Source organism: Tursiops truncatus, chromosome 7 (assembly GCF_011762595.2).
Source record: "Tursiops truncatus isolate mTurTru1 chromosome 7, mTurTru1.mat.Y, whole genome shotgun sequence".
NCBI lineage: Eukaryota > Metazoa > Chordata > Mammalia > Artiodactyla > Delphinidae > Tursiops > Tursiops truncatus.
Window position 1 is genome coordinate 38,999,253 of NC_047040.1, and position 12,722 is coordinate 39,011,974.

General features: G+C 38.2%; 1 protein-coding gene across 1 annotated transcript in view; it reads left to right on the forward strand.

Annotated features, from left to right (window-relative positions):
- The window catches only part of DNAH7 (dynein axonemal heavy chain 7), a 243,722-nt gene that overhangs the window by 61,687 nt on the left and 169,313 nt on the right, over positions 1-12,722 (forward strand). Inside the window, exons 16-18 of the mRNA XM_019939243.3 lie at positions 898-1,044; positions 3,066-3,751; positions 5,929-6,115. Of these exons, the coding sequence (XP_019794802.2) occupies positions 898-1,044; positions 3,066-3,751; positions 5,929-6,115 (1,020 nt within the window). The remainder of the gene's footprint in view (positions 1-897; positions 1,045-3,065; positions 3,752-5,928; positions 6,116-12,722) is intronic.

Genomic DNA, 12,722 nt, shown 5'->3' on the forward strand with positions numbered 1-12,722 from the left:
CTTCGTTGTAATGTATACCATTCTACAAACTACACATAGTGTTAATGAATTTTTCCTCTCATTTTCCTTCCCCCACTGGGCCAGAGCAATAAATTGGCCAGAAAACCAAAGAGGACAGAAATCAACCTAGATAATCTATAAAATATAAAATCTATTTTTGAATAACCTGGATTTGACTTCTGAATATTTTATTCAGAGCTGTTTTTTTAAGAGCCATTTAATTTGGAATGCACTACCAATGACAATTTCATAAGAAGCCTTTCTCATTAAAAAAAAACAAACAAACACACCTGTTTTATACTGGCAGGGTTTAGTTTTTCGGCTTTTAAATCTGGATTTATTTATTTTATTTCCTGTGAAGAGAGCCCATGGGACAAGAAAAATAACTTTGGAATACTTTGTTTTAGCATTGCTGATTGAAGAGATACCTGACTATCAGAACGCAATGAAAGAAATTCAGTTTTTTCCAGTTGTTTGTAAAAATGCTACCTTTACAGGCCTTAAAAAAAAAATTGGAGTTCACTTTTAGCCTCTTACTTGATTATTGTGAGATTTTTTTCAAGTGATTGTATTCATTAGCATACTAAAGACATACCATCGTTTAGCACATTCTTATTCATTTTATTAGAACTTCTTACCTTGATAATACAAGGGTAAACTTTCTCTGATTTGTGCATTATAGGAATCTGAATCCATTAATCTTAAATCCCAACTCTTAAAAATTCTGTATATTTTGAATCCCAGTCATCTTCAAGATCATCCCTTTCTTCATATTTTGCCAGTGACAGAATATAATAATAATAATTCTGACAATCCTTACAAATTCTAAAATTTTCTCTTGATGCCTAGGGGTTTTTAACTCTTAAAAATAGTGACGAAAATAATTGTTTTTATTAGTTACGGTGTGAACGGTTTGTGGAGGAATTGCAGAGTTATGCTAAACAGACAGAAGAATTCTACTCGTTTGGAGATCTTCAAGATATACAGCGGTACCTGAAAAAGGCTCAGACACTGAATGGAAAGTTGGATTTAGCAGCAGACAAGGTATAATTTTAAAATTCTTAATAGGATGAATTAGTTCAACAGAATGAGCATTTGAATTTGTATTGGGTATTCACCTTTAAGAAATGGATTCAAATAGAAGAGTTAAACTACATTTAACTAGAGATTAATATGAATGGCACAAATAGATTTTATAGACATGCTTCAAGGAGGGAGCAGCATTGCTGTTTTCTATTGGTAGTATTAACATTTCAGTGGCCTTCATCTTTTAAAGATAGAGTTATATCTCCACCTGCTTTTTAATCTTGATCATTTACATTATGTGATAACACCTGGTTACTGTTTAGATTTCCCACCTCCATGGAAGCCAGCTTAGATTTGGTGGCTGTGTTTTTAAATTAGGTCCATTATTTTCTCCCATCAAGCTACTTTGTTCCCAGTACCGCTATTTCAGAAATCAGTGGTCTCGTTAGAAGCAGCTGGGTGGGAAAAAGCTGTACTCTTTGCCATGTTAGAAATTTTTAATTGCGTTTTTTATAAAAAGGGGAAATATGAAAACAGACCATATTATGATGCTCTACCACTTTTTATATATTGTAAGATTTTAGTATCTTAGTTCAGGTAATTAAATAGTTTATAATAATCTCAGATATGTAAATGTATGTTGAGACAAGAGAAATTGTAGATTTTTTAAAACTGATGCCACTGAAATTTTAAGTAATCTACATAATTTACGTATCTATCTCACTCTTTTCAATTCTATAGATTTCTCATCTACATCTCCCATATCCTCACAACTTCACTACTAATCTAAGAGGAAATTAATGCTTTCTTTGTGTCTCTTATCCTACTTACCTTCAAGACCCAGCCCTGGTTGTAGCTTCTCTAGCATCTGTGATTGCGTTATTTCAGCAGGCTCTCTTGTCTTTGAGTGATAGCATTTTTAAAAGTACACCATTCATTTTATATTAAGTGGCTACTGCTCTAACACATCTCTTCTGTTGCCTTATATTATTAAATAATTGGTATCTAACTCCTCATCTGGATTACTAACTCTTGGAATTGGTACTTTGCAATATACTTTTTTCTATTTTCCACAGTATCTAACACAATGCTGTGTTTATTAAAAGTAATTAAGTTCTTGGGACTTACTTGGTGACACAGTGGTTAAGAATCCGCCTGCCGGTGCAGGGGACAGGGGTTCGAGCCCTGGTCTGGAAAGATCCCACATACCACGGAGCAGCTAAGCCTGTGGGCCACAACTACTGAGCCTGCGCTCTAGAACCTGTGGGCCACAGCTACTGAGCTGCGTGCCACAACTACTGAAACCCGTGCACCTAGAGCCCGTGCTCTGCAACAAACAGAAGCCACTGCAATGAGAAGCCCGTGCACCACAACTAAGAGTAGCCCCCGCTCGCCACAACTAGAGAAAGCCAGTGTGCAGCAACAAAGACCCAATGCAGCCAAAAATAAATTAAAAAAATGAATTTTTAAAAAAGTAATTAAGTTCTTGTGAGTTAATAAATGAAGCTAGGGCTTCCCTGGTGGCGCAGTGGTTGAGAGTCTGCCTGCCGATGCAGGGGACATGGGTTCGTGCCCCGGTCCGGGAAGATCCCACATGCCGCGGAGCGGCTGGGCCCGTGAGCCATGGCCTCTGAGCCTGTGCGTCCGGAGCCTGTGCTCTGCAACGGGAGAGGCCACAACAGTGAGAGGCCCACGTACCGCAAAAAAAAATAAATAAAATAAAATAAATGAAGCTATATCCTCAGTATATCTGAATGGGCAGAGACTTTTTATATATATAAATTTACTATTTTAACTAACTTAACCAGTCATTTTTCTCTGGAAACTGTAATAAAAAAGAAATAGGACCAACAAAAATAAACAAAATAAAGCAAATAGGAAAAAAGAGATCACTGCTCAGTTTTTCTAGTTATGGCCTAATTTAACTTTAGGGTTTAATGAGAGGTTTTTTTGGTCACATTTGATATAAATATTTTTTAAAACTTTATTTTGAATATCATTCACTTTCAGAATAACATACTTAATACTTGTCCTTCCAGATTGAACAGCTTAATGCTGAGGAGGAGGCGTTTGGTTGGCTACCATCAATATATCCTCAACGTAAAAAAATCCAAGATGGTTTGAACCCTTATCTTCGTCTCTATGAAACTGTTGTAGAATTTAGCACCAAATACAGGGCATGGACAGAAGGACCATATCACAAGGTGAATCCAGACCAAATAGAAGCAGAAGTTGGAAATTACTGGAGAGGGCTATATAAGCTGGAGAAAACCTTCCTTGATTCTCCAAATGCATTGGCAATGACAAAAAAAGTAAGAGCAAAGGTGGAAGATTTCAAGCAGCACATTCCTCTCATTCAAGTGGTTTGTAATCCTGGTTTGCGCCCCAGGCACTGGGAGGCCATGTCCAGCATCGTCGGTTACCCCCTGGAGCCAGCAGTTGATTCCACTGTCTTCTCTTTTATAGATATGAATCTGGAACCATATTTAGATAGGTTTGAAGGTATTAGTGAAGCAGCTAGCAAAGAATATTCTCTCGAAAAGGCCATGGAGAAGATGATTAATGAATGGGATGCAGTGGAATTTGTCATTCTTCCTTATAGAGAAAGTGGGACATTTATTTTGTCATCAGTTGATGAAATTCAGATGTTGTTGGATGACCATATTATTAAGACACAAACTATGCGAGGATCTCCTTTCGTTAAACCCTATGAAAAACAAATGAGGTAAAGTGTTATTTATATGACAGTGTTTATACTATGTTACCAAAATTATCACTCATATGGAATATCCAGTTCTTCTTAAAAATTGGTTCTGTACTTTATGCTTAATATGTTAAATAGTGTATTGTAAGGAATGATAACCTTTATTGCTTTTGGAAGAGTCCTGATCCTTTTGCTATCATATATATTCATAACAAAGGTAGTAGACAGTCAGCTTCCAGATATTCATTTTTATTGCCCACAATCTGATCTTATACATTTGACTCTCAAAAATAGTCTCATGCCTATGAACACAGTTTATAGAACATATAAACTGTAAAACTGAAGATGATAATGTAATTTTCCAAATATACTAATTAGTTTGTTGTCGATGATTCCTCAAAGCCTATTGTAATTTCCAGTCATATGCATAAAGAATGGCTAGATAAGTGCAAAAGCATGAAACTATGATTCTCATCTGGAATTTTGAGCGTCTGACACAGCCAACTAAATCTGACCTTTATCCTGTCAGTTTTTTTTTTTTTTTTTTTTTGCGGTACGTGGGCCTCTCCCGTTGCGGAGCACAGGCTCCGGACGCACAAGCTCAGCGGCCATGGCTCACGGGCCCAGCCGCTCTGCGGCATGTGGGATCTTCCCGGACCGGGTCACGAACCCGTGTCCCCTGCATCGGCAGGCGGACTCTCAACCACTGCGCCACCAGGGAAGCCCATCCTGTCAGTTTTTAAATTTTTTGTGATTTCTTTTAAGCAGCTTATATTTTATCTTAAAAAAGAGTAAATCCAAGTCAGACTACCAACTCCAATGTGAATTTGTATGGTGAGGGAAAGCTACCTGCTTGGTGATATCAGCCTCTTGTTATTGATATATTATCCTAAACCTGAGCTTGTTCAGCTGTTGGTGCTGGCTCAGTGTTTGATTGCTGTGCCTCCTGCCCAGCTTGCTCCAATGTGCTCATCAAGAGTAATTTTTGAACTTCTCTGAAAGTGGTATATCTAGATTCTATTTTTAAGGACTGTTCATGAGATCATTAGCTAGTGAGAAATTTTTTGCATTAGTCAGGGGTTAGATGGAGAAAGAGGGAAGAGTACCAGAAGGAAGTAGAGGCGTTCATTTCCCTGTGTGAAAGACACATTTATTGATGAACATTGAAAGGAAGGTGTTTTAGAAAGACATTTAAAAATGCCTGGTGACTTTTTGAACTCCTGTATACATTTCTTGGTTTTAACAATCTAAAATTATAAATGACGAGTAATGTATGAATCTACACATAAAGCCATCCCATCTCTAAGTTTTGTTGCCATTAACCAATCATTCTTCTTTATGGCCGTGTTATCTCTTATAGTGTAGTGGTTACAGCTGTCTGGGTTCAAATCTGGCTCTATTGTTTATTAGCTGAGTGAGCTTGAACCTGGTACTTACCTCTATGTACCTTAGTCTCCCTACTGGTAAAAAGATACAACACTCTGGACTTTGCCTCCTTGGGTTGTTGTGAGGATAGAGAAAATACATGCAAAGACCATAGAACTGTGCTTGTAAAATTGTCAGTTTATGCTGTAATTATAATATTTATTCTTGAGGAAGTTAAGTTGTTTTTGTTCTCCATATTTAGAAATAAACTGATAACTCATTGTAAATTCAAAAATGCTTCCTTCTCACGAATGCCACACTAGTGTATTTAAGATTATGTAGATTTTTCTTTAAATGCCAGTTATATCTTATGAATTGAAATATTTTATTCTGGAAATACAGCCTTTATGGCCCCAAAGTTTTTAAAAACTGAAAAAATAAGAATGTTAAAGGAAATAAATCTTGGATGTAATTACCTTTCCTAAGAAGTTCCGAGTGCCCTTGATTGAGAATACCATTAGTATCTCTAAAATCTCATTTCTCAGTTTGTACCCTTTGTCCATAGAATCGGATTGCAGAAAGGTTTACTGATATACAGAAACCAACCCATTTGTAGATAGGTACATCTAACATGTATATATCTGTATTAGCATAAATGTTGATGCTATTTTTTAGAGACAGATTTTGTAGAACAGAGCTAGTAGGTAGAAGAATGGAAATTGGAATAACACCATTGCATGTAAGATTGACAGCCTAGTCACGTTTTTGAGTTTTATCATCTGAAACATTGCTTGGTTTGCTGTTGATAAGAGCCACTGTGTTTTGCTTCTCAGGCAATGGGAGGGCAAACTCCTGCTGCTTCAGGAGATTCTGGATGAATGGCTCAAGGTCCAAGCCACGTGGCTGTATTTGGAGCCCATTTTTAGTTCTCCGGACATTATGTCTCAAATGCCTGAGGAAGGCAGACGATTTACAACCGTGGATAAAATGTGGAGAGATATAATGAAAAGCGTAGTACAGGTAGGTAAAAATCTCTGAGAATGTGATTGTTTTGTTGAAGTGACATGATTTTTGTGTTCAAAACAATCTAAATAAGCCATTGTCTTTTTCCCACGTAGGCTCCTTTTCAGATATTATTTTAGAATCCCAGGAGCAAGAAACATCAAAAGGAAAATAGGCATTTTGTCCTGATTACTTATTGAGGTCAAAATTCAATTTGCATTACTTAATGATAGTTGTTCTAGCAGTGGTTCTTACTGGACGCTCTGGTAGGAAGACAGTGTGCTCAGCACGCACTGTCCTGTCTTTTCTCTGGCCCCCATGTTACTGGCTGCACCACCACTGAAATGTGCCATGGTGGGAAAAGGTCAGCATGCCAACTGCTCAATCAACAAGTTTCTCTGTAGGGACAAAAAAAAAAAAAAAAAAGAAGAGCTGCTGCAAAGGTAAATATACTTAAAGAACCCAATAAATACAAACAAAATGCAATCTACCAATCAATCACCACACAAATACAGTGGAGAACTTAGAATTTAAGTTAAGGAGGGAATTTAATAAAAACCAGTAACACCAAAAAAGGTATTGTTTTTGTTCAGTTCAAAAGACATTTATTTATTTACTGCCTGCAAAGCGTGGTTTGTGTGTTAGTGGAAGTTAAGATTAAAATACAAGAAATATTAGCTATTAAATTATATCATTAAATGAATGTAAACTTCTCTATTGGTGTTTTGATCAAATACAATATTGTAAGATAGGAAGAGTATTATCTTAAAGTTTTTCTACCCTAAAATGGAAATATGCATATTTTTATTATTTAAACTTTGAAAATTGTGACTCTAATCCTAAATACTGATGATACTGTATCAATGTCACTATATGATTTTATAGGAAAATATTCCATAAGATGGACATGGGTCTGTTTATTTAATAAGTTTACTTCATTTTATGTAATAATACTTGAAACAAAGCTTCTGTATAAACCAAACTTTTGTAGAATTAATCACACGGGAATTCCATATTTAAAGGACCTACTGGTGAGTCACTTTGTAACACATTTACTCATTTCTAATTAATTTGTTTTATAAATTTAGCCTTTCCTATATTGTTTCCTTACAACAGGGCAAAACCCTTAAAACATGTATACATTTTTGTTTGGAAGGGGATGAAGTAGAATTTTTTTGTTGCCCAAAAAAGATAAAAAGTAGATGCTTGTATTCTCCTAGTTAATATAATTTTAAAAGTTAAAAAAATTCTTTTTTTGACATTCGATCAAAATACTCTTCAAAATTCATATTGCTAGGGAAATTTTATAGATAGTTCAATGCCTAGGAAAGGGGAAGCTATGCTGAGTCTAGTAAATAAAGGAGAAAGATTTTCAGTTCTATAAAACTACATTAAAAACATATTAACAGAAAAGCATTACTTCCTCTCCTTCCCAAATAAGCAGTTTTCTTTGGATGACACTTCATTTACTTTTGCTATAAGACTTGATTATCTTCTTCAACTGGCTTTACATTTTGTTTTTCTCGATATGTTAGTATTCAGGACAGCTTTTGTCCATATTCTCCGGAGCTTTGAAAAGAAACATAAATCCATATTCTCTCAGGAAGGCTAATGAGGATGATTTGTATAGTAGAAGCCACTGGATTAAATGCTTGGTACAAAAAGCCATCACTTTCAGTCTTATGGGTTTCTAATAAATGTTCTTTTAGAACTATGCCAAGAGAAAAGGCTCAGAGGTTAAAAACAGAATGTAAATGATGCTGTTAATATAAATGGCTTGAATTGAGGTTATCTTGGTTCCTTAAGGTATAAGCATGAAATAGTTGTATGTTTTGGTACCTGTTCCTAACTACGCTTGGCCAAAGGCTGTTTCTCACTGGGGAAAGCTCCCTTACTGACCTTTCAGTGTAATTCCAGAATTTTCCAGTCACTTTTGGTTATTAAGATAGTTTTGCCTATGAAGAGTGAGCTGTACCTGTTTGAAAACCTCAATCTCTTGTTCTACTTAGAACTCTTCTCCTACCCATAGTCAGGTAACCCTGGGGCTCTGGTGGGGTGGGGACTGCGCTCTCCCACACTGCTTCTCTCTTTCCTGGTCTTATCACTTGGTATTGGGACAGGGAGAAGGTAGGGAGGAGGTGAAGAGGAAAAGGGAAGGAGGGGGAGAAAATAGAAAGAGGAAGAGAGGGAGAAAAAGAGGGAGAGGGAGAGAAAATGTACTGATGTAACCGATCCAGCGAAATTGGCTATTCTTTTCTTCGGTGGTCGTAAGGTGGACAGCCTCCTGTCTCTGGTACCTGCACTGTGCCTTTACAGTTGATCATCACAACTAGTCTAGCTTTTTGACCAGTTGTGGAGAGGTGAAGTCCACAGATTAACTCAGTGTGGACAGGTGAAGACCCCGACAAGCTCTGGCTGCTGAGGGATGCTATCTTGAGCATCTCCCCTAGGTTTGGTCATCCTCTGCCAGACTTGACTCCATCTTCCAACTGATCTACCAATGATGGCTTTTGCCACATTCCTCTCATATGCATGTCTTTGGCCCCATATTCTAGTAGTATTTCACAGATCTGTAGCCCTTAATTTCACCTGGGGTCTGCAGCACCTGGGATCCATCTTCTGTACTTCTTGGTAACCTTGAGCACATGGTCCTTGCCCTTCCTTCACCTGGGCGTCCCACCATACCACCTTCTCCCAGAGTTCTTCTCCTGTTCTGATAGCACTGGCACAGATCAGCATGCTGGTGATGGAACAGACTTCCAGTTGGAGAAGAAGACGTTAGCCTCCTCTCTTTACATACACTTGAAAACTTTTCTAGGGACTCTCTTGGGCCCCCTCCCTAATACAGGACCAGTGAATTGCCCATCATTTGGGGTTGAAGGAAGTGGATAATCTTTTGCGTGTACCCAAACTTGACTTTTGATCCACATGAGTCTTTTGTGTTTCGTACAAGGCAGGAAAAGGCACTCTTGAATTTCTCCCCAAACCTTTTCCTTTTGTAGTCTAACCGCATCTCAGTAAATATGAACACTATTCCCCGTTTTTCTTTTTCCTTTTACTATAGTAAATATGATCACTTGGCGCCAAGCATCTCACCTCTTTCTAGTGAGCTGGAAAGCTAAAATTGTGTCTCCCAGACTCCTTAGCATCTAAGTTTCTGGAAGTGAATTCGATTTCGATGATTAGGTATGCTCATTTGGGATTTGGAAGGCATACAGTGGCCATTTTAGCTAGTTCTGCTGTCAAGTAAGATCACTTTTTTTTTTTCTTTTCCTACAGACTTCAGTGTCTGGTCACCAGTTTTATGGGTATTTACAGCCGATGATGATGGTGGCTTTGTGATCCTGCTCTCTGATCCTAGAATCACAGTCACCGTGCTGTGTTCTTGAAAGCAGTTAGTTCTAGTGGTGGCGTCCTTTTGTCCTTACTGAGGCAGAGGTGGCAACACTCTGCAAGATCAGTTCCACAGGTTCTAGGAGTCTTTCCTGGAAGCCCAGCCTGGAGTGTGCTCCCTTAGACCTTCTAATGATTTTGTAATAACTTAATTCCCTATATTAAATTCCCTTTTGCTTAACTACCTAGAAGGATTCTGCACTGAACTCTGAATAAAGGTATCAAACCCTCCAAGTTGGCATCTAGGATCTTGGTCTATATGACCAAGTTGGATCTTAGGGTAGTTAAAATCTAGTTACCATCTGAAAATGGAACACTGGTGGTACCTGGCATGCACTCCAAAATTCACTTACTTAAATTATTCTCTTGGCTTCCTGGAATGAAGAGTCTGTTTTACGGGCAGTGCTTTGGTGGACCAACTGACTGCTGTGGTAGGTCAATAGAGTACAAATTTGAAATACAAGGGATGTGAGATGGACTGAATTTTTTCTAAAACACTGGAGAAATGAAAGAAATGGCATAATTCAGGGCTTAAATTCTTTGCTCAAGACATGGTCAGAGGATTAAGGTGCTTCTGTGGTTGCCCTCGAGAACCTCTTAATTCTCATAGCTACAAATTTGACATAGCCAAAAATTATAGAGTCTGATCCAGCAGGTTGCCAAATTGCAATGTAATTTAATTCACAGCCTTGCCAGATCTGTTCCGTGAAAGATAATTTACTTACTGGGAAAGAGTGGGATGGTGAGAACTGAGAGTGGGGACAATTGGGTGAATTTGATTGACTTTGGGTACCCTGACCCTCACGCTGAGAGCCTCCCTTGCCAGAAGCCTTGTCAGAATCCTAAGGAAAAAAGGAGGTATTATATTGCAATGTGCTTGCCTAGGGAGAACCTAAGTTAGATACAGTCAAATGTATTGATGTGAGTGCACTTACCAGAGATCCTGGTTTCCATGAGCTAGTCAGGGAGATGTGAATGATTTCTGTTTTACTTGCTTGTTTGACCAAAACCTGGCTTCCGTGATGGCCCACCTAAACGAAGTTGAAATGCCAAAAATCCTTGATATGATTTGAAGAAATTAAAGACTGGCTTATAGATTTCTGCAAAATATCTCTTGAGTATCATCCAGAAGCAGAAATTACAACCTCCCCCGCCCCCTACTTAGGGGATTGACTTAAAGGGTAGTAGGAAGGGAATCCTACAACTTCAATAAATATTAGGGGTTTTTTAGACCTTGACTATACAAATGGTCAGCAGTGTGGTCTACATTGATCACAGTCAGTAGCAAACAGTTTGGCTGTATGATCAAGGACTTAGAAGAAACAAGATTGAAAGACTGGCAACAAGGAGGTCTGAGGAGGAGGTATAAGGGATCACAGAATAGACTAGAATATGAGTATATTTGTGCTCCATGTAAGTGTTTAATAAAATGCAGCACTGCAAAAGGAGGCACTTGATAATATTAGTTGACCAGTTGATCTATTTTGTGAATGTCAGTCAGTATATGCCATTGTATGCACAGTGAGTATGAATAGAAGAATCACATGATATGTTGTCCAGACTGCAGAATTTCTGAGAGTTAAAGCAGTTAATAAGTAAGCTAGGAGAGCAAACATAAACCAGAACTCTCCTCATCAAACTGCGTTATATGGTCACTCAAGCTGCAAAGAAGTCATGATGGCAGAGGTGGGAATTATGGAAGGACTTGTCATTATTGGGTCCCTTACCCAACACTGCTGAGTGTCCAAGCTGCCAACAGCAGAAACTAACAACATGCTCCTGATACAGGGTCACACCTGAAGGGACCAGGCAGCCATTTAGAAGGAATTAAATACATTGGACCTCTTTCAACTTAGAAGGGATCCGTGATTTTTCTGCACCAGAGGGGTTTTCTTTCTTATTCCAAGTTTCTGTCAACACTGTCATTCCTGACTTACAGAATGACTTATTGTCACAGTTTCCACACAACATTGCTTCTGCTAAGGAACCCACACTACAAGGGAAATGAGGCAATTGACTGATACTTATAAGATTTACGGGTCCTGTGTGAACACGGACCTCGTAAAAAGTGGAATGTCTCATGTTGAAGACTCAGTTGCTATTCCAGCAGGAAGAAAAGTGTGAGTTTGGGGTGCAGTTCTAGAGGATACATAGCATGAGTTCTCAACCAGCTCCAAATACAGAGTTTCTCCCATAGGCAGAGTACATGGGTCCAGGAATTAAGAAGTGAAAATGACAGTGACACTTTATACCAGTTCACCCAATAAACCCACAATTTTGCTTCCCTGCTTTTGTTCTTGCTAGTTGAAATATCTTAGTATCCAAGGGAGAAATGCTTCTGATGGGAAATGGCAATGGTTTCCTTGAACAGGAAGTTCTTGATTTTCTCCCTCTACCCTTTTACCTCTCTGTCCTTATAACTTTTACCTGACTCTCTCTATTCCAGCCACACTAGCTTCCTTTTTTCTTCTTCTTTTTTTTTTCAGTCACAGATGCCAAGCACCCTTGGCTGTAGAACCTTTGCTCTGACTGGACCCTGTTCCTGAAATGCTGTACCTCCAAATATCTGCAGAACTAATGAGTACCTTTGCTTCCTTGAAGTCTTTTCTCAAATATTACCTTATAAAGAGGCTCACATTGAGCATCGTATTTAAATTGAAACCTGCCTTTGCCTTTCCTGGCAATCCTGATCCCCCTTTCTGTGTTTGCAGCATCTATTACCTTTTAACTTAGTCTATGATTTTTGAATTGTTATGTTTGTTATCTATCATCTGTCTCTAATGGAGGCTGGGATGTTTGTCTGTTTTGTTCACTGTTGTGGCCCAAGCACTGAGAACAGTGTCTGACATCTATCAAGTCCTCCATAAATATTTGTTGAGTGAGTGGGTGAATAGTTAAATTGAGATTGATCCTTGAATTATTGCTAGTTCTAAGAATTCTGAAAAACCTTCTCTGAAAATTCAGTGTTAGAAACCTGGGTCCTAAGAGCTGGATTAATCCTAGAAACATCCTGCATCTTGAAAGAATTTCTATTTTTGGTGAGGTCAAAGGATCTGAAAGTTGTAAGGGAGCATAAAGGTCTACTCAGTGAATGCACATTTCCTTTCTTAGTACTTAAAAGGTTTAAAGAGGATCTTATTAGTTTTCTGTTGTCCAAGGTTTTCTGATTTGGAAGTTTATGCTTCTGGAAGTTCATAGAACTGGCTTGAGCTTAATTCCATTAAGTGTACTT